The sequence below is a fragment of the Netta rufina genome (assembly GCF_964035555.1).
Source record: "Netta rufina genome assembly, chromosome: 7".
NCBI classification, from domain to species: domain Eukaryota; kingdom Metazoa; phylum Chordata; class Aves; order Anseriformes; family Anatidae; genus Netta; species Netta rufina.
The window spans coordinates 37,673,722-37,696,402 of record NC_140130.1 but is presented as its reverse complement, the minus strand read 5'-3'; the positions used below and the strand labels follow the sequence as shown (position 1 = coordinate 37,696,402).

The 22,681-nt window shown below is 33.7% G+C and overlaps 1 protein-coding gene across 1 annotated transcript in view; it reads left to right on the top strand.

Annotated features, from left to right (window-relative positions):
• Positions 1 to 22,681, top strand: part of CFAP46 (cilia and flagella associated protein 46) — a gene marked incomplete at both ends in the record, with an annotated part of 79,277 nt that overhangs the window by 20,226 nt on the left and 36,370 nt on the right. Inside the window, 19 exons of the mRNA XM_084290582.1 lie at positions 880 to 1,010; positions 2,867 to 3,012; positions 3,548 to 3,681; positions 5,186 to 5,398; positions 6,688 to 6,901; positions 7,245 to 7,394; positions 7,791 to 7,898; positions 9,164 to 9,345; positions 11,427 to 11,558; positions 13,130 to 13,295; positions 14,803 to 14,887; positions 15,007 to 15,145; positions 15,677 to 15,860; positions 17,253 to 17,412; positions 18,427 to 18,650; positions 20,271 to 20,396; positions 20,630 to 20,683; positions 20,768 to 20,935; positions 21,276 to 21,424. Of these exons, the coding sequence (XP_084146708.1) occupies positions 880 to 1,010; positions 2,867 to 3,012; positions 3,548 to 3,681; positions 5,186 to 5,398; positions 6,688 to 6,901; positions 7,245 to 7,394; positions 7,791 to 7,898; positions 9,164 to 9,345; positions 11,427 to 11,558; positions 13,130 to 13,295; positions 14,803 to 14,887; positions 15,007 to 15,145; positions 15,677 to 15,860; positions 17,253 to 17,412; positions 18,427 to 18,650; positions 20,271 to 20,396; positions 20,630 to 20,683; positions 20,768 to 20,935; positions 21,276 to 21,424 (2,865 nt within the window). The remainder of the gene's footprint in view (positions 1 to 879; positions 1,011 to 2,866; positions 3,013 to 3,547; positions 3,682 to 5,185; positions 5,399 to 6,687; positions 6,902 to 7,244; positions 7,395 to 7,790; positions 7,899 to 9,163; positions 9,346 to 11,426; positions 11,559 to 13,129; positions 13,296 to 14,802; positions 14,888 to 15,006; positions 15,146 to 15,676; positions 15,861 to 17,252; positions 17,413 to 18,426; positions 18,651 to 20,270; positions 20,397 to 20,629; positions 20,684 to 20,767; positions 20,936 to 21,275; positions 21,425 to 22,681) is intronic.

Here is a 22,681-nt window from a genome sequence, read left to right as displayed (position 1 = left end):
TCTAATAAGGGAATTTCTTATCATAGAATCATTAAGGTTGGAAAAGACCTCCGAGATCATCTGGTGCAACCTTCCCCCTACCACCTATTCTGTTGATAGAAACTGGACACACAGAAGAATGGGTGGATTAAGGCTGAATAACTTGATGCATAGCTGAAACTTTGCTGAAGCGTCTTTTTTGGTTCTTGTACCACTTTGCATGCTACATCTTTTCTGATAAACCACACAGTCCTTTCTGAGTGTCAGAAATACTGATCTGTAGGAAAATCATAGCTTTGTCCCTGCTAGAGCATGAGGATTGGACCAGGTAACATCCAGAGGTCTCTTCCAACTTAAACCTTTCTGTGATTCTGTGTGACTTTGTTTTCAGCATGTTTATATAATTTTATTGTTTATTTTATAAACAATTTTGTTGTTGTTTGTTTTTCTTTTTTTGTTTTGTTTTGTTTGCAGCATTAAAAAAATCCTGGAATGAAATCTAAACAGTGTTTTTCTAAACAATTCGAAATCCAAACTTGTATTCAAGACTCATTTTGAAATTCTCAGCATTGCTTTTGAAATACTTGGTTTAATTTAGTTTATTTTTTATAAGATAGATAATTAGGGATATGTCACAAACACATTTTAAAAGTTTCAGTATAGCTATTCTCCAAAATATTTTTTCTTGCAATCTTGATAAGCTGAGGGTATTTTTTTTAAGTGAGTAAAGTAATAGTGTTATATTTGTTACTGATAAAAACTCTTCCACGTATTAATGTTTACTAGATTTAAAATCTTATTTATGGTGGCCATCAAAACTGACATGATTTTTGTGGTTTCTAAAGTGTGGAAGATAATTCTGGTTATAAAGTAATCTTACATATGCTTTTTCTTTGATAGAATTAGACTTTGGGCAAATTTGGCAAAAGTTGCACGTACACAAGAAGTGTGGGATGTCTGCCGTACAGCATGCAGATTTTGTCTCCTGTATGATGACACTTTGTTTAGGAGAGCAACAAAACCTAAAAAAAGTAAGTGAAAACATTATTTTGAGTGTCATAAAGTGAACTTTCTCCTCCTTTATTAGAGTCACTTGAAGGAGTAAGCCAGTGTAAAGGTATAGTGTTCCAATGAATATTGTGCACATTGTTTTCAAGAAGTTTAGAAATGTAGAAGGCAATGTGTGCTCTCAGAAATTAACAACTGCAGAAAAGCTTAGGAAGGAGAGGTTTGGAAATTATTTTCACTTTTCATGATAATTCAATGACAGTGCTATGAGGTGATGCTGTTAAATATAAGCTTTGGGCCTGAGCTAGTTAAAGTATGTATATTTAGAAGCATAGAATCGTGGAATCATTTAGGTTGGAAAAGACCTTTAAGATCATTATTTAGTGTTCTTGAGATCGTTATCAGTGTTCTTAGTTGTTCCTCAGCAAGTTTGCAGATGCAAGTGGAGTGGTGCAGTCAATACAACAAAAGGAAGGGATGCCAGCTAAAGGGACCTGGACAAGCTAGAACAGTGGGCCCATGTGAACCTGAGGAGGTTCAACAAGTCTGAGTGCAAGGTGCTGCACCCGGGTTGGGGCAATCCCGGACAGGAGTACAGACTGGATGAACTCATTGAGAGCAGCCTAGCAGAGAAAGACTTGGGTGTTCTGATGGATGAAGCTTGACATGAGACAGCAGTTTGTGCTTGCAGCCCAGAATGCCAACTGCATCCTGGGCTGCATCAAAAGAGGTGAGGGAGGAGATTGTCTACCCAAATAGAGTCCTTCTCCATCTGTTTTATAAGACCTCTTTAAGTATAGAAAGGTCGCAATGAAGTCTCTACAGAGCCTTCTCCTCTTCAGGATGAAGAGCCCCAGGTCTTCCAGCCTTTTTTCATTGGAGAGGTGCTCCAGTCCTCCGTTCAACTTTGTGGCCCTTTTCCAGACCTTCTCTAACAGGTCCACATCCTTTTTGTGCTTGGGGCTCCAGGTCTGGAGATAGTACTTCAAGTGGGGCTTCACAAGGGCAGAGTAGAGGGAGGCAATCACCTCCATCAACCTGCTGGTCACACACAGCCTTCTGGGCTGCAAGTGCACACTGCTGGCTCATGTTGAACCTTTCTTCACCAGAACTCCCAAGTCCGCTGCAGGGCTGCTCTCAATGAGTTCTTCTCCCAGTCTGCCCTCATGTCTGGGATTGCCCTGACCCAGGTGCAATGGACTGTTGGCAACATTCATTTCTGTGTTCTGTTTCATCCTTTACTACTTCTAATCCTAGGATTAGTGGGTGAGAAAAATTGAAGGTCTTCTCTGTATGTAACATATACTGAAGATAGGGCAAAGATAATTTGGGCAATATGAAGATTCTGGAAAAAGACTTGCTGTATTATCAGGCCTGAATGAAGGCAAATAATTCAAAGTGCTATAGTGTTACAGATATATACCAGGTCCTATTAATGATGCTTTTGGTGCATGGTTGCCCTCAGTTCCTGATAAGTACTTTTTTTTTTTTCCTTTAGTTTGAAAAAGAGATGAGAGATGAAACATGGCTAGTCTGGGGAAGTGAATATGTATGATTGCTCAAGGAATGAGGAGCTCTTCATTCAAAATAACAGTGTGTAGGTTTTAAGAAAACAAACACATGTAATTTTCAACTTAAACTAAAATGTTAGTTTGGAATATTGAAATATGATTAAAATTATTGGACAAAGACTGATAAATTAGATCTATCACTGAATATTAAACTTGAGATGTAGTCTGAGTGAAGTAACTTCAAATCTGTGCTTGTGAATGCTTTATTGTGGATTTCAGATTATATAGGGATATTTAAATTCTAAAATTAAGGTAATTTTTGTCAGATTTACGTGTTAATAATAATGTAACTTTTTTTTTTTTTTTAGCACAGAAGAAGAAAGCTAGTATAACTATGATGGATGATGACCAAGGTGATGGCTTACCAGGAGAGTTATTACTGCCTGCTAAATCCTTTTCTTTTGAAAGAGATTTACTCAGAATATTAGCAGAAATAAGATTTATTAATGCAGAGGTAATCAACCTACACAGACGTTACTCATATTTGTTTCATTTAACTTTGGTTGTATGTCTAATTCTAGGGATATTCATCTTACAGCAGTAGAATTTTGAGTTAGATTCATTATTTTATGTCTCCACAGACATTAGAGGAAGTAGTTCTGTATAAAAATACTGTGTGAAAGTAACTATAGTATCACTGCATATGGTTTTAACACTTTTTTACAAGGGATGTTGTTGTAAATATTTGACATGTGACATTATGTTCCAGGATCCTTAAAGTTCCAGCATGATAAATATATTTGTGTGTATATATATGGCATATTTTCTTTTTCTCATTTGAGTTATTTATTTAATAAAATTAAGCATAAGTAATTTGAAGATTATTTCATATAATTGGTTTTGTATGCCTGTACATCTTCAGATGTACAACAAAAACAACATTTTGTTTTTTTTTCTTTTTTCAAGAGGTATAGACACAAATAAGAAGTCAGAGTCCATTTTCACGTAGATAACACAGGTAGAAAATGTATTTCTTTGTATCTTTCCAGGCAACGATTCATTTATTAAGATTGCAGGGAATTGAGCTGAATGACCACACTGTACCTACAGAAGATAAAAGCCAACATCCTTCAGAATATGTTTTAGATTTTCCTGAAAGTGATCTAGAATGGAAAGCATACAGGTACTTACCAACTCTAACAAATTGTTTTATTATCAAACACAGATGATAATTTACTAAGTTATTTCTTTTTAGTACAAATCATTTTTCTTCTCAGAAAGAGTAGTTAGACATTGAAACAGGTTACCCGGGGAAGTGGTGACATCATCATTCCTGGGGGAGTTCTAGGAAAGGTTGGACCTGGTGCTTGGGGACATTGGCAGTAGGATGATGGTTGGACCAGATGATCTCAAAAGTCTTTTCCAACTTTAATGATTCTCTGATTGTTATCAGATATTTCGTATGTTTAGCTAGGAATGGTAGTGGGAAAAGAAGAATCTAAAAAATAATTTGAAATAATTTTTCTCTAATTTGCTTTCATTCTGCACTGTTTGTTTTGTTTTTCATTTAATGCTTATTTCTCTGAAATCAGAAGCTAGTGTACCTTCTTCTCCTTCTCCTCCTTCTCCTTCTTTTTATATTTCTGTTTCTTTCTTTTGGTCTCACAGTATTATTTATTGTGAAGGAAGAGGGAGAGAGAATTTTAAATATGATATTTAAACTCTACTACATTTGTACAAGTATTAACTGTTGTCACAATGGTCATCATGTCCTGTAAGAGCAGGTTATCAGAGTTGTGTCCCTAAGGCTCTTCATTAAGTCTGAAGATGAAGTGAAGTTTCTCGCAGTCAGCTTCAAATGCTCAGTAAAATAGGAAAAAGTAAAAACCAATCAGAAACAAGGGACAAAGATGAAGATTCTGTTCTAAAATTCGCTGTGAAGCTGTTTTTGAGTTTGACCAATTTACTTGTACCAGTGTCTCTTTCATCCAATTAGGCTAAGAACACATAGGGAAAAAAATCAGTTTGGTCTACTATGTTGTCTACTGTTGGTGACATAGTAATACCCTATGTCAGTTTATGTTCTTTTGAATTTGTGACTTAACCAAGGTCATTCTGTCTGATCATACAAGATGGTGTTTTCAGTATTGCTTTATCTAGTGTGATATATATCTTGATAATTAATTTGTGCATAAAAGAATGTTATTGCATTGACTATGGAATGTTATTTTATAAAAAATGGACTTAGCATTTCAGAACATCTGGAGATGTCTTTGAGTGCAAGAAGACATGAGGCTGTGAAAAAGATACCTCATTCAACACTAGAGTCTTACTTTTTATTCAAGTAGAGCTTTGTCATAGATATTTAATGATTTCTAGCAGTGATTCACACACATTTTAAAAAGTGTGGATGAACTGTGAAATTTACGTTAGAGCCAATATTTTTAAGCTAATAGCATTTGAGTATCAGAGACTGGTCGATGTTGATACTAATAACTTTCCTGAGACATCTTGTCATCCAATTATAAGTTAATGGATAGAGATGTAATAAATGCAACTGAAAAGTAATTTCCAAAAATATATATTTTTTGTTGATTCAGTTCTACTTTTACATATTTAGCCTTAAGATATAATACCTTCTAGTGTTGTACTTTTGGAATAACAGTTTCTTAATACTAATTTTATAGTTTATGGATAGACTACTTATCTCAGTATGCTATGGAAAATTTCCTGCGTGCAGCTGAAATAGGAGAAGAACTGAATGAAGCCTGGATTGTTCATAATGCTGTGGTGTATATCTTAAACTACAATAGGCATCTTATCACATCAGGAAGACAGAGGGAAATTATTGCGTATCTGCAGACTCTTCTTGGAGCAGTCAAGACTGTTGGGCATACTGGGTAAATTCAGAGTTTTGGTTACAAACATGGTCTTGTTACTATAACAGAAAAAATATTTTCACAATGTTAGTTTATGTCATGAAAGAATGTTATTGCTGGCTTTTATTAGAAGTAGAAGGACGTCAGCACATACAGAATACTTTAGAAGTTATATTAAATTTTGTGGTTGGAAAGTGAGGTTTTAATCCTATTTATTTCTGTTCATTATAATCCATATTAACCTGAGTTAAAATTATGTTAATTCCTCTTAATTATGGAATAGCAACATGTGCATATGAAATAGTGCATGTGTCAATTTTGTTGACCTGCTCAGAAAGAATCAAGAAAATTTTCGTAGCCTTTCTGTTGGCAGGAGCTTGAAATGTGTTTACTTGCTCTCAGTTACTCTGAAGTTGAATTATATAGTAAATATAGTTTATTGTAAATATTTCTAATCACAGTAAGTTCTGAAATACAAAACAAAGGAGGAAAAAAGAAAGTAAAGGGAATGTGTTCAATAATTGACCGCAAAAATAGACTTCATAGAGAAATTCTGTTCTGTAGCAAATGCAATGGCAGAATAATTAACTATTCCAGAGGAATACTCAAGTCAAAGTTCTGTTGGACAAAACCCTAGAACTTTTAGCACTTTTTTACTGGCAGTGACTTCAGAACTAGACAAACTGAGAGGACCAACAGCAAAGAATGATTTTTTAACAGTATTGCATATCAAGGCCTAAAGTTCAGTTTGTACAGAGATGGAAAACAGGTAATACCTACTTATTAATTTGGGCATTTATATTAATATGTATCATAATTCAGTTTGTGTTCTCTGTAAAAAAAAAAAAAAAAAAAAAAAGAAAAGGTAATTCCATCTCAGACATTGATTATCATAAGGAGTAATACAGAGTAACGAATGATTTTATGTAAAGAGTTTGGTGTAGGTTATTAGGAAACCCTTTCCACTTTCACACATAACAGTTCACTACTAAAAAGTCAGATTTTAAATTTATTCATCTCTGAAATAAATTTGAAAAGATACCTTTTTTCTGTGAAGAAATAGAAGCTTCAATCACAGAAAGACCTGAAAAAATGCAATATAAAATATGAAAGTTTTTATTGGAGAGAGGGGGAGGAGGGAGAGTAGATTTAACCATTTTAACTGCATTTCCAACAGGGAAATTTTGTAAAATCCATAATTTTGTTTTCTAAGAAAAATCTAGATTTTTGAATAGTGCTCATGACTTTATTTGTTTCACTTATTTTGGTCTGATGCAGTTTGCATTTAAGTTTTCTTTTTTCTTCTTCAGAAGCACTGTCACTTTGTTGATGTTATGTAATGCTGTAGCTCGGGGCTTAATTCTCTGTTGGATTCCAAAACCAAAACGTACTGAGGAGAAAAAGTTATATGCATCACCAGACAAAAGTAGAAAGGCTTCAGCAAAGGGACATGAGAAAGCAAATGCTATCCCTTCTTTGTCAGTAGATCCCAGTGGACTTCCTGACATCAAAGCAGCCTTAGAGGTACAAAATCCACTTTGTCTTTTTTTTTTTTTTTTTTTTTTTAATATGCTGACATGTATTATGATTCATAGAAATTTAAATTCCAGAGATTCGTGCAGAAAAACTACCATCTTTTATGGTTCCTGCCATCACAGGTTCTCCCCAAATATGCACTGAAGTTCCTTGTCAATTGAATCTGAAGACTGCAGCTTTTATTCGCTGTATGGATTTATTTATGGAGATGTTATTAGTATTAGAGGTGCATGCACAGAAATTGTAAAATAACTAATGGATAACATTTTCCATAAAAAGAGCTGTTCAAATTTGCCTTAAGTTTCAGTCTTTTTTTCTTCTTGCTGTTTAGATTTGTGAGTTTGCTCTAAATGTGACAAGTGGAACCATACCAAATGAAACAGTACCTGTTGCTGTAAAACAACAGATCATTGCTACATGGGTGAAAGTAAAACAGTTAAATCAGCAACAGATAGGACATAAACTTTGGACTGAGGAGGAGGTATTATTTCTCTGAAATCCTACAATAAGTTAATTTTTTCTTTGAAAAATTAATATTAAATGCTTAATTTTATTTAATAATGATTAAATTATCTGTGTGTCTTTCTTGTATATATTTTAATTTGATGTGACAGAAAATTTTTGCCTGTAGCTGAAATATCAGCTATGTTTATATTAACATTTAGTATGAACTCTTTATATGGAGACTATCGATTCAGTAACTTGAAAAATAATAATATATTCCAATCTTTTAATTTTAAATATGTCTATAATACCGGAGTATGGAATGTGGATTAATTATATTGTTGCTGTATTTTTGGTGATACTGTAGTAGTTCAGCATTAACAATGGTAGTAAAAATAAATAAATAAATAAATAATTTTTAATTTCTGCTCAGAGTAGTGATGAAGCACAAAATCCTATTGCAAGAATTCTTGTTGGTCTAGAAATGTATTCATGTACTGGCTTGGGTCTCATGGATTTCACAGTTCCTGCTTTATCTCAGGTATTTCCTTTTATTTTATTAGCTCTGTTTTTTGAGAAAGAGCATGTGATTTCAGTTTTGGTTTTGAATACAGACAAAATTCAATTTGAAACTTCTATTATACTGTTACATATATGAAGTACATACATAATATATATTATTTATACATATTATGTTGAAACTTTTTATTATTTACTTTCAAAGTTTTCAAGAGATTGAGTAATTACAACAGGTAGAAAAAATGTAACTATTTTCATTTATACAAAAAAGAAAAAGCATTAAAAACCAGTATTACAATTATTCCTACGTTGCTCTAACAGGTTATTATCATAACAACCTGATGAACATAATGGGTTCAGATGCATTCTGTACAGAACCATATTTGGGACTTTTATTTTATTTTATTGAGAAGATGAAGTCTTATCTTAGGGTTTGTATTGGGAGCATTCCAAATTTCAACAGAGAACTTCATGTTATTGTGAATTTCCTTTTGGCAGTTATGGGGTAGAACTACCTGTTATTTAAAGAATTAGGTGGCTTTATTGTAAGACTTATATGAGACAGAGCTAGATTACTAGCATAGTTCATTAAAACACTTGCTTTTGATTGGTCTTAACATGATTGCTGATGCTGAACAGTGCCACAATTTTCCTCTTCTGTTGATTACCAGTCTGGAGGAATGAAGGTAGTATAAAAATGTTTAAATCATTCATTTTCAAAACTATGAGCTGATGTCTTACCTGTCTGATTACTACACCTAATCATTTATACTTCCTGTTATAAATGGGTTTCTTAAAAGACTAAGGCGTATTTCCTCTGATAGCTAGGAATCTGATGACATTGTCCAACACTACTGTAGAAATGCTTCTCTCTAAAGACCAGGATATCGGTCCTTATAAAGATATAGGTATGCAATTCCAATTGGTCTGCAGATTTCTGCCAAATACTATTAGCTAGCTTTAGCTATTATTTCAGTGGTATTCAGCATATTTATAGCTGGGTTTACATTTGCTTTTACAATATTTACTGCAGCATAAATGTTGATTATATGTCTATTGCCTATTTTGATTTTTCTTGTAAATCTTTGGTTTTCTAGATTGTTTTATTGTTTACTTGTTCCATGCCAAGGTGGGTTGTATGAAAAGTACATCTGGAAGAATGTAATCTGATTGTATATGAGTAAGTTGGTGTGAGGATAAGTAAGTTTTATGTATGAAAAGGGCATGGCAGAAACACAAGATTTATTTTTGTTTTACTTTTACTTTTTTTTTTTTTTTTTTTTCCAGTTAGTGAAATTGGCTTTAGAATGCAGCTGGTCAGATTCATTAGTAGAATTGCAGACACTGACACGACTTACATATTTTGCATATGTATTACAAGACTACGAAATAGTGATGACTTGTTCCCAAAGGATATTGCAGTCAGTTAATAATTTTTTTCACAATAGCGATACCAAGAAATATGAAATGTAAGTACATTGAATTTTGCATTATAATGTGGTATACTTGATATAAATTTTGAAGAATGAGTATATAGGGAAAATGCATCTGACTACTTAATCAAAATTGAGAGAATTTATTTATCTATTTATTTACAAAGAAACTGTACAGAAAGTGAAATTTTCCTACCACTCCTGATTTTGTCATTAGCAATTACTTAAGTACTACAGATAATGTTTTAACTCTACAATGTAGCCTGAGTAGAAGATGGTGTGAGATCCAGATTGTGTCTCTGGACTCAGTTCAGGAAGATAAGTGAATTTTGTAATCCAAGTGACTCAACAGGTTATACATTTGTGTTTGAGTGTCTTCCTGATGAGCAGTGCTTTTCTGAAATTGGTTTGTGGCAGTCACAGTCTTTTCGTGCTTTTGTAGTTTCCAAGCAGAAAGTAACTTATTCTAATACATTGATGAAAATTGCTTCTGATAATGCATGAAGGGTCTACACGGTTCATGTAAGAAGATGCTGTGAGTGATAACAGGTGATAACAGCTACTGTTTTCTAATTTCTGGTGTCAGGTATCCCCAGGTAGCAGGCTTCCCTTATAAATTCTGTATGTGGGAGCAATAGGAGTGTAATTCATTTCTTAAAAAGCCCAGAGTCTTACTGGACTGTTAATTTAAAGCTTTGATCTTGTGGGGAATAAAAGGAAAAAAGAAAAAAGGTTTCCTATCTAGGAGGATCTGTTGGTGGAGTCCTTAGATCCTTCTGCTTATATACGATTTTACCCCCCAAAAAACAGAATGTAATTTCATCAAAACAAGAGGGAATTGACAGCAATTATTAAAAAAAAAAAAAAATCAGAATGCAGGAAGTTTGAAATGAATATGATAAATACTTTGAATATACTTATGTGTTCATTTTTCTCTCTGTGAAGATGTCCGGGAAACAATGGTGCTCTTTGAAATTAATGGTTGTTTATTTCATGGGAGAAGAACATTTAAAACCAGTTTTTCTCTCCAAAACATCTTAAAATATGGAACATATAATTTTAAAATATTATATAGAGAAAATAATGAATATTTAGCAATCTGAAACTGGTGAATGTTAAAATGTAAAATGTTTCCTTCTTTGACCAAGAAGTTGAGTTGTGGGTTGTCAATATTATCTCCAGAAAAATGGAAGATGAACGTCTTCATTCTTTTCACGTTAAAGCACAACTTAAGGACAAAGAAGGCTTAGACACCTACTTTTTTGTTGTTGTTGTTAACTTGTACTGTAGAACACTGGTGTCCTCTTGTGGACACAAATCATAACTGCATAATAGCCTTCACAGCGCAGTAGGAACTAAGCCAACTAGAAATGAGAAATGCCAGTTTAGTAAAGGTGAATTCTCCCCTTTCTTTCTTTTTTCTTTTTTTTTTTTCTTTTTTTTTTTTCTTTTTTCTTTTAAAAATCTTCCATATTGTGTTACATTATTGTATTATTTTCTTTCAAAACCACTTCTATTCAAGTATATCAGATAATTTTTATTATTGCTTTGTTATTTTATTTTTTTTTTAACTAGTTAACTGATGGAATTGAAATCTCTGCTCCTTACTTTTAAATGTAGAAGAGTATGATCCAAGTCAATTTCTCTAGAACCCTGTCCGTACTTTACCAGACATAAGAGAGACCAATTCCAAGAAAAAAAAAAAAGTATTTAAAATTGTCTGATTTTCCCAATTTCTGTTTTTAATTACTTGCTATGTAAATTTCATTCTGATTTAATATTTTTATATTGTTTGATGTACAATGGTGAATAATGGGGAGAGAATCACAAATCTATTTTCTTTGGTCACTAGAAGTAGGTAAAATATTTTTCAAATCTTAGTTCACATTTATTTTCATTAGAACTGTAAAAAAGATACTTTATTTCTGATACCTGTTCACAGAGTGTTCAGATTTTTCAAATATTTTCTGATTGTAGGAAAAAAGTCATTAGAAGCCTTTTTAATTTTCAAAGCTACTAACATCTCTCTAGTAACAACTTGAAAGCATTATTAATGGGAACTGGTGTGTTCTTAGACTGTAAGACTAGCACATTTTGAGTTACTTGTCTTTATTCAGACCTGATAACACAGCGAGGCAAGAAATGTTGAGTATTGCTGCCTGTATCCAAGGAAAGAGTATAATGGAAAATTTGGCTGGACAAAAACATTTGCGTATAGCCGCATCAAAAGCCTTTGCTCAGAGTGCCAGGTAGGTTTTGTTTTAAGAGGGGACTAATACAAAGCAGACAAAAAAATTGATTTATAGATTTGGGGATCACCATTCTTTCCCAAGACTGATAAAAAATCAAAATAGTTGAGAGTTGAAATGCTTAACAAAAGATTTGACAGAATTTAGCAGTTTGGTAAATTTAAAATAAATTTTATCAGTTTAGAAACCGAAGTGGAAAGATTGCTTTAAGTAATAAATAGGAAGAAGGTGATACACAGATGGATAATGCCTGATTTTTAAATTCTTTGCTTTTTGGGAAAAAAAAAAAAAAAAAGCAAAAAAGTAGGCAATTGAAACTGTTAGAGGATGAAAATGTGATGGCTGATGTGAAGCCCTTAGCAGTATCATTTTTTTTCCTTAATAATTAAAAAGAGAGTGATGAAAGAAGTTGGAAAGGCCAGCGTAGCAGAACTCTACAGTTATGTTGTGTTGTGAACAGACAAATCCATATTTTTTCAATTTACATACCATGACAAGCACTTTTTTTGGGGAGTGGACATATACAAATAGCTCAACAAATGTCAAAAGGGACACAAAGTGGTGAGCAAAAACTTAGTAAGTCTAGTGTTAATATATACAGCATGTGAGCAGATAGAGTCTAAACATTGTGAAATTTTGGGAGAAAATGACAGATTGCCTGATTCAAAAATGATTAAGCTGCGACAGGGGAGGTTCAGGCTGGATATCAGAAAATGGTTCTTCACTGAGAGGATGGTCGTGCACTGGAACAGGCTCACCAGGGACGTAGTCACGGCACCAAGCCTGTCAGGCTTTAAGAAGTGTTTGGACTGTGCTCTTAGACATATGGTCTGAATTTTTGGGTGCTCCTGTGTGGTGCCAGGAGTTGGACTCGATGATCCTTGTGGGTCCTTTCCAACTCAGGATATTTTATAATTCTATGAAAATAGTAAGAGTATTAATTAGTTGATTTTTTTAATACCAATCCATAATTTTTAGCTAAATTCTAAAGATTTTGCTCACTCATGTGTGTTACTGTTGTATTACAGTCTGGAAAATTATTATATTTTATTAATTAAAAGTAACATTTGCATGGAATGTGCTCAAAACAATTTGCATGCAAGTAGAGGCATTTGAAGTATATTTATATTTTACAGTGATTCTGTACTTTGCAAAATCCATAGGAATGAAGAGTTGTGTTTGTTTGTTTGTTTATTTTTTGTGTGTGTGTGATGCTTTTATAACGAGAAATTAACATAATAGGAAGAAAAGAAAAAAAAAAGTAGGTTATTCCGAAGAACCTCTCACGTAGGTTTCTACTAACTTTTAAAATTAGGTCTCACTTCAGTTAAAGTTACACAGGAATACAGTACAAACACTTGTTTAATATTCCTTCTGTTGGATGTATGGAGGTGTTTTGTATATAAAAATAGAAAATATATTTTGTATGAATACCCTCATTGCTGAGATACAGTGTTGTCTAGATAAGGTAAACCACAGATGATGTTTGCGGAAGTAAAATCCTGTATCTTTGTTATATGTACCACCGGTGAGGTTTTTTCCTTCGTTAAGCTGTAATTTGTTTTCTTCAGATATGCAGGTGAAGCTGGAAATTATTCCCTTGTAATGTTTGCAGCGAGACACTTTTGGAACGCATGTTTACCTTTGCTAGGTTTTCCACATGACAGAGAACAGTTTAAAGAACCTACTGAAATAATTCTTAAGAATATAATGAAAGCAGAATCTGAAAATAAACAGGTAAGAATAGCTAATAAATATTGTTAACTATGCATGTGTTTAGTGATTGGTACTGATGATAAAGAAAAGTTTTGCTTTGTTCTGAAGCTGTGTGCATACTTCAAGATATCTTTCCTAAAAGGAAAAGGTCTTGTCATAAACACGTAAATGCTTTCTAATCTTCATTTGCACAGCACACATTCAGACACAACAAGGAATCACATACTTGTTTTCCATTTGGTGATTCTTCTGGTTCTAGGCAATTGACAAACTTGCAGCTGTTTTCTTCAAAATAATTTACGGTCTGGATGTGTGTAGTGTTGCACTTTGTGAGGCTCACAAAAGGGAATGCTTAGAAAATAATCAAAAAAAGATAAAGTGACAGAAAAAATCTGTCACTTCCAGTAAGAATGATAATAGGCCTTAAAAGACAAACTCATAAAAGTTGGAATTAAATTAAGGTTCCTCACACCTGCAGATTCAAATTACCTGCAAAATTATTTTTTAACAAATCTCATCACATGAAATTTCTTTTCCTGCTGAAACATCCCTACACATCTACAACTGTTCTTACTTCAAAATTCCCAGAGCTGATCCATTTCTCTCTTTCTAGATTTGATTTAAATGTCAATGAAGCTGATGTGAGTTTCCCCATGCATTTCAGTGGTCGCAGAATTAGACCTTGAAGGTTTTATTAATAACTTTTGCATTCAAGTTCAGTGGTACCAATGTGACATCTCAGCCTGCATCTCAGATCATCTAGTACTGTAGTATAATAATAGAAAACTTATTTTTCCTTTCTCCTCAAGCCATGTATAAATCACTAATAATCAGAGATGGTGACTGGTCTGCTTGAGCGTGTAGGAGACAGAATTTGCGAGGACTCTGTGTGCGAGGAAATACAGTGACATGAAGATCGTAAAATTAAAGGAACTTTGCCAATGATGCATGGATATCTAACACTGTGATTTCTCATAGGGACATTTCTAAAGGTCTACTTATTTGCAGAGTAAAAAAAAAAAAAAAAAAAAAAAAAACCAGTAAGAAGGAATACTTCATTATGTATATATAAATAACTTGCTGCTACAGGATATTTTCAGAACAAACCCTTAATAAGATATATGAAAAGTCAAGACCTTTATTTAGATAATGGAAGTGTACAGTCACAGAGAGCCCAGACTTTTTATATCTGTAAAGAATAGTAATTCTTGTGAATTAGACTATATAGGATTTTCTGATATTATTTGGACAAAAATATTTCAAATAAGTTCTGTATTTGATTATTTCCAGAGTTACTAATTCTTCTTTATATGTTATAGTAACTGCTGTAAGAGGCAGGAACTGGTATCCAGTGATCCTTGATCAGGCTAACTCTAAGCAGTTTTTAAATTGGTTCACATATCTAGAGAAGCATACATGTATACCTGAAGATAACTTTTGGTTTAGCCCAGCAAGGCAGTGGTTGTTTGCTTACTTGAGATATGTACCAAAATATAAAGGGCATTCATTGTTCCTACTGTCTTTTTAGGAGAAAAACGATACATTGCCTTTGCATCAGTGGCTCACAAAGGATTTTCAAAGTAGTGGATTATCAGATGGATGCTTTCTGCCAGGCACGTTCTTTCTTGTTTTGATATGATAATTAAAAACAAACTAACAAAAACCTGTATTTTGTAATAGCATTGTTCTAATTCTGCAGTATAGTAATAAATGACTTGAATATACTTCAAAGGTGCTGATGAAGATCTGACATTAAGGACCTCTTTATATGGGTTATTATTCCACATATATGCTGATAAATCTGATTGGGAAAAAGCATTAAAAGTCCTGAATGAAGCTATTCAGGCTTTGCCTCAGACAAGACACAGGCTGTAAGTTATTTATTTATTTTTATTAAAATAAGCATTTGGGTTCTTGAGAACTCTAAAACTCTGAGTTCTGTTTTTACTATTTTTCTATTTTGCATTGGCAGAATAAAATCATGACTACCTTTTGGTCAGCCGGGCAATTCTTATAACAGAAAACACATGTGTGTATTTTCAGTGAAAAGACTTATGTTGGCAGTGTTTCTTATCATTAATCTTTTCATAACATTTGTACATGTCGTTTTCTAAAACTTGAATACAGGTACTATCTAATTTTCCCAAGAAAATAGGAGTACGAAATGTAGCTGAAGTTATAATTTTTCTAGCTGTAAACACACGTAATGTAAAATGGAAACTAAATTATCTAGGCTACTGTTTATATATAGTTTTACATGAGTTCAAAGATTTATGCCCTTTTATATTAGTTTATGAACTTACACATCTCTGCACTACACTGAACTACTATATCTATTCCACTTCAAGTTACTTTACAGATACAGATGCAATTAATGTGCAATTCTTTTTGTCCTTTTCTAGTCTGATTTTTAAACATTTGGCTACAGTGAAGGCAAGATTGGGATGTAATTTCATGATGGAAATTCAGAAATTTGCAGGTGAAAGTGAAGATAATGTGTCCCGTATTTGGCGTCATATGGTAACAGTTTCCAGAAGTATTGTTGAACAGTTAAACTGTTTTAAAAATGCAATCAATGCTTTGCAGGTTTGTGAATTTTTACTATCAGTTCCAATACTGATAAAAATATGTTTTTAAAGTGTTTAATGAGATAGCAAGTATTGAGAAGTATAGAATTTAAGGAGTAGATAAGCCATATATATGATCATTGTTTCTTGTAAATTTGAAATTGCTTTTCAGTTGGAGAATCATAGAATATCCTTAGTGAGAAGGGAAACTACAAGGACCATCGAGTCCCACTCCTGGCTCCATGCAGGGCTACCTAACTATTAAACTAGTAATTATATATTTGACAACGTTTTCCGAACACCTCTTGAACTCTCTCAGGCTCAGTGCCTTGACTTCAGTGCACAAGCACCTTCTCAATGAGGAACCTTTTCCTGATATCCAATCTGTCTTTCCTGATGTAGTTTCATGCTATTCCCTTGGGTCTTACCACTGGTCACCAGAGAGGATATCAGCGCCTTTTCCACTGCTCCCACTCCTGCACTTCAGTCTCCTCTTCTCTAAGCTGAACATACATGTATATCAAGTGACCTCAGCCACTTCTCATATCACTTCCCTTCTGGACTTTTCATCAGCTTTGTTGCTCTCCTTCAGACACTCTCTAATAGTTTTATGCTCTACTTACTTTGTTGTACCCAAAACTGCATGCAGTACTCAAGCTGAGCTGCACTAGTGTAGAGTATAGCGGAACAAATACTACCCTTGACCCTCTAGCAATGCAATGCTTGATGTACCCCAGGACATGGTTGACCCTTTTGGCTTCCAGGGCAAACTGTTGACTCACATTCAACTTGCTGTTGACCAGAATCCCTGGATCCCTTTCTGTGGGGCTGCTCTCCAGCCTCTTGTCCCCCTGGTCTCTACATATAACCAGGGTTGGTTGCCCCATCTGAGGTACAGAATCTGCCACTTGCTCTCATTGAACTTCATGTGGTTGGTGATTGCCCAGCCCTCCAATTTGTCAAGATCTTTTTGCAAGTCCTCTCTATCCTCATAGGAGTCAACAGCTCCTGCTAACTTAGTGTAATCTGCATAATTATTATCCATTTGAGTCCTGCATCCAGATCATTTATAAAAACACAAGAGAATTGGCCCTAAAATGAAGCCCTGTGGAACCTCAAAAGAGTGTGTATGGTTGACTTCTGGTAGGGCATAAGAGTTCAGCTGAGTCCTGACAAAGAAAAAGTCTAAGAATAGCTAATTGCAATAAATTTTGACAAAGCAAAGAATAAACTGATAGAGTTTTCTGTTGCTTTCTGTTTTATATATCTCTCTGATTATGTGATTCAAATGAAACTGCTCAGTGACAAATTATTTTTTTGCTTCCATTAAGACTATATTGAACTTTTGAATATCAGTTCAGTGGTTTACACCACCAGATGTAAACTAACTCTTCCTTTATCACTTTCATAGAAACAAGAAAATGAATGGCAGAAAGTTGATTACCTGATGGAATTTGCTGAATGGTTATACTGTAACCAGTTTCCCCTTAATGATGTTATTAAACCTCTGGATTGGGCAGTAGGTCTCTTGCTACATATGAAATTTTCTATGCAATCTTCTCAAGAAGAAGGTATGTAAATGTGTGTATTATTCAAATAAATTTCCCAGTAACAAATGCAAGGGACAATTTAAATTTATAACTTAGTTAGCAAACAAAGAATGGCAGCAGCATGGCAGTACTTTCTCCAGAATGCACTGTCATTTGTTCAAGGATATTTTAAAAGCACCTGTGAATTCTGTGTTGTGTCATAAAGATCTACGCTCATCACCAAATCACAAAATGCTTATGGTTGGGGCAGGGAGGGAGGTAGGTTGTTGCAGGGGCGGCCTGTTAGAGAAGAGACCGAGTGCTGCCCTGTGTCAGATAGAGCCAGTTCCAGCTGGCTCCAAAAGGTATCCACTACTGTCCAGAGCTGAGACAATGAAGAATGCTGTTTGCTCCTCTGCATAAGATAGGAGAGGGTTAAAAAAAAAAACACACCTCTGTGTGGCAGCTGTGAGAGACTGCAGTAAGAAAAATGTGAGAGAAAAAAACTTTGTAGATGCTAAAAAGTCAGAGAAGGAGGAGGAGGAGATGCTCCACATACTGGAGCAGAGATTCCCCTGCAGGCCAGTAGTGAAGCAGGTTTTGCCCCTGTAGCCTATGGAGGACCACACTGGAACAGATATCTACTCTGCAGCTTCCAGAGGAGGTGGAAGTGCCCTGCAGGCAGCTGCAGTCTGTGGAGAGCCTGCACAGGAGCAGGCTCCTGGCAGGAGCTGTGACCCCAGGGAGAGGAGCCACGTAGGTTATCTGGCAGGAACTGTGTCCTGTTAAATAAGACATATAAGACATAGTTAAAGTGTCTGTTGTGTATTTCATTTCAGTGTTGAACTTCTGTCATTTAATATGCATAATTGTTACACTATTAATTTAAAACACAGTACAAGTAGCATTACATTACCATGAGAAGAACATATTCAGTAGATGATTTTCCTTTTTTTTTCTGATTTTATTTGTAATTTAGAAATTTAACTTTTGAATAATTTTAAAAATACTATTATAGATACAAATATAGGCATGTTATTTTTTCGTTTTTAACAGAAAAAAAATCTATTAAAAAATTATTGCCTATGGAAAATCTGAAGATAGATGTTGGAAGAAATGATGTCATGCCCCAAATCAATTTGGAAAATTTGACTAATATTAAACAATTGGAAGCTTTGTTTAGAGCACAGACTTTAATGGCTGTAGTTTCTGGTCATAGTTCTCCTTTTCATCAGCAACATTGTTTGATGGCATATGCTTGTGTTATCCGTATCTGGCAGGTGAGATTATATGATATTAAGTTATAATGTGGCCATTATATTTTTAACTGTCAGTGTTACTGCGGTATCAACTACTCATTTGACAGTTTAGCTATGTCTTTACTGTTTCCAATTTTATGCTATAATTAGTATATTTTCTCAGGTTTAGGATTAAACAAGAAAATTATTTCTCTCAGGTAAATAGGGAACAGACATTTAAGGATAAAAACAGTGGCCCATTTTTTCTTTGGAATGCAGTCATTCTTTTCTTGTGATTTTTTTGTGTTTCTAAAATTTTGTATTTTTAATTAGTTAAAGAATCTCACTAGCATCAGAATACACACTGAAGACATTGGTGACAGTTCTGAGGGAGGGGACTTAGACTGTCACTTAGATGGATTTAAAGTGGCTATGATTCAACTAAATGGAATCATCTGATGTAGTTAAAATAAATTAAAGTGTTGATTTGTTTGTTACATGTTAAGAAAAAAAATTATAGACAGGCAGTTTTCATTAAATATTATTCTTCAATCGCTTTTTCATTGCTACAGCATTTCAAATCAAACAAGTGTATTTGATTTCTCATTGATATGAATGCACAATTTAAATGGCTAATTGAGCATTATAGCAAAAATCATAGGATTATTATTATATGTTAAATATGAGTAAATCTTCGAAAGCACTAAATCTATACTTGATAATAGTAATGCCACAAATCTTCATATAAACAGTCTTAATGCTATGGGTGGCATTGCAGAAGTTGTGCAGCATCCAGTATTATTTTTTTTTGGTGATATTTTTTCATCTACTCTAGATAACTCTAATGAAATACGTTCATCTTCTCAGATTAATACGTGTTTCTATGCTTTAGGCAAGATCAGAAGTGTTGTTATTGTACATGCGAGGAACTTTCTCTGGATGCTTTCATATGTTTAAATATTTAGAAATTTCTGTTATATCACATTCACTGGACGCAATATAGAAGACCACTCCAAAAGTACAATAAAGTGGCTCTTTCATATTTTCAGTCTTCCAGATTCATTTGAACCCCTGATCCTCTGTCTCTATTTATAGAGGACTAAGCAATCTAGACTAGTAGTTTAAAGTAGGAATTTAATTTCCAACCATATAGATTAAAAAAGTCAAATCACAGAATCATAGAATATCTGAGTTGGAAGGGACCAACAAGGATCATTGAGTCCAACTCCTGGGTCCCCAAAGGACCACCCAATAAATAAATAGATAAACATAAAAATAAGATCATGTGTCTGAGAGCATTCTCCAAATGCTTCTTGAACTCCAGCAGGCTCGGTTCCTTGACCACTTCCTTGGGGAGCCTGTTCCAGTGCCCAACCACCCAAGTAGCTTTATTATAGATCCAGGGAGGATAGGATGTCATCTGACAGTTAAGCTGCTTACATGCATTATCATGATCTTCCAAAATGCTTGTACAAATAATGCCAGCATCTAGGATACTTTGAATTTTCTTGTTTTGTGAAGAAAGCTCTTATGTAAAAAAGCATGGTGTATGACAATTTTTAGTAGGTAGTGATTTACAATGAATAATTATTACTACTAGAAATTTCCAGGAAAAACAAACAAACAAAAAAAACCCAACACTCTAATTATTTTCTCATCTAGGTATCATTGTCAGCATCAGGACATATTATAGGAGCATTATCAAAGTCTTCACAATTTACAGCTCCTCAGGATGCACAGCCAACAATTGCTCCTAAGAAAGAGAAGGACAAAAAGGAAGAGAAACAAGTAAGAACCCTGTTCCTATTAAATAAAATCAATAGTCTCTTCATAACAGATATTTCCCTGTGCTTGTCTGTTAAATAACTTAAGTGCTTTCCTACAAAAACTCTTGTATTTTGTGAAGAACTTTTCTCTGACTCTTATATTTTCACTTCTGATTGTATGGTCTTGGCAGGTCATAAATGTACAGATACTTTTCTTTTGTTTGCTGCATTGGTTACAATACTGCTTTTTTGCAGAACCCCCAGTCTAGAGGTCAAAAAAGAGACAAAACTTCAAAAGACACTAAACAAGTAAGTTTTTTATGTTAGCTAAAAATTTAATACCAAACAAAATATCAACTCGGGCCTCATGAATGGCTGTATTTTAAATTACAGGTTGAAGAATCTTTTGTGAAAGAGCAGCCTAAAAGGAAGGAGTCAGTTGATACCTTACCAATAAATGTGGAAGAATGGGCTCATTATGACTGTCCCAATGAAGTTAGAAATACTTTTAAACAGAAAACAAATAGTTACGGTATTAACTGGAATAATTTCACAAAACCTGTGAGTCTACTCCTCAAAATTCTAGAGCTCTTATTTAAGGGAAAAATTGAATAGTGGAGACCTATGTACCATTTTAGTTTTCTTGTATTTGTGATAAAGAGTATGTTCAGACAGCTGTCAGAAATACTTTTGTGTCATTCCGTTCCTTAATATTTCAAAGTGTAAGTCTATCTCTGCATTTTGAAATGAACTTAACCTACAGAGTAAATTTGCTGTATTCGTGTGTATGTAGCTGCTTTTTCAGCTTGAAAGTTGGTTTATATTTTTTAGTAGCATTCAGAACTTAATATTTAATCAGTAATTTAAAATATATTTTCTACAAAATTATTTTTTTTTTCAGACATGCACTTTGCATTTTATAGACGTTTTAGCTCAAGAACTACAGCAAATATTTTGCCCCCACTTGATACTTCCCATCTTTCAGCTAGCTGAAGTTATTGCTAATGAAGTTGTGGAATGTAGAAGTCTGTCCGATCTCTATCACCTTCGGTTTGTATTCTCTATTTATTTTAAATAAAAGAGAAACAGAATGAAGTGGACTGTCCATCAGTGTTTCACTAAATAGTAAACAATGCTTTTTGTGATTTGTTTTATATTTGTAATTTTCTAAATTATTTTTTTCATTCACTTCATTTCATTCATTCATTTCATTTTAATAGGGTATTTTGATGAATTGTTTTGCTTGTGGCATTAAAGCCAGAAAATCAGTTACTAAATATCATCTCCTTGAGGAAAGATATACAAGATTTGGGATCTCAAGCCACTTTCATGTGAATAATTTTTGTAATGTCTTATTGTCACCTAACTGAAAGGAGTCCAAACAAAATTAAATTAAAATATTATGTTTTAAATATTCGAAAGGAAGGCTCCCATCTTGCATCAAAAATATATTACTTCAGAACCCAAATAGGTATCCCCAGTTAGCTCTGTCATTCTCTTTTCCAGAGTTGCTTTTGTGACCAAAATTCTTGATCGTTATGGATGTTAAGCCCTGATTTTTTTAAAACAAAAATATTTAATATGCATGCAGGGGTGAGTTATTGCTGATCAATTAAAACATTTTATCACACTTCAGAAGTGTACTGTATAATAATGGCTTAATAATTAAGTTATCAGCAATAATTAATACTAGCTTTATTCCCAATAGTTTCTGAAATGCCATAGAATCTATTTTTAAAATGCTAGAAACTGATTTGACATAATAGAGTTGACAAATGTAGAAACATCCATTTCTGTATACAAATGGACGTGTGCTCATCTGGATAATTGATTACCGAGTTACTGTCTCACAAGACTGAAGTGGTTTACTAATACGAAATTGATTTGCAATGAAGCTTCTTCAGATAAATTTTTTTCTTAATGCCTCAAGAGTTGTTTTTATTTCGTTATTTATTTATTTTATTCGTGACCTGTTTTTCATATATGATCTGATAGATATACACGAATAGGTGATTCTTTACTAATGTAGTGCAGCCGGTTAGCTCATATGCCTGTGGTTTTTGCATGTTGTAATAAGACCATATTAAAAATGCTATTTTCATACTTTTACCTCTTCAATAGGTAATTTCAAATATACCTATATTTTTTAAAAAAATGTTTGTTACTACCCATATTAGTTAAGACATATGAAAGCAAGGTTGAAAAATATGGAATATATGCTCTTCTTTTTAATGCGTTTATATGCTTTTAATGTGTTTATATGAAACAACTTTTGTAAGATTCTTGTTTCTTAAACATTTCTTCCTT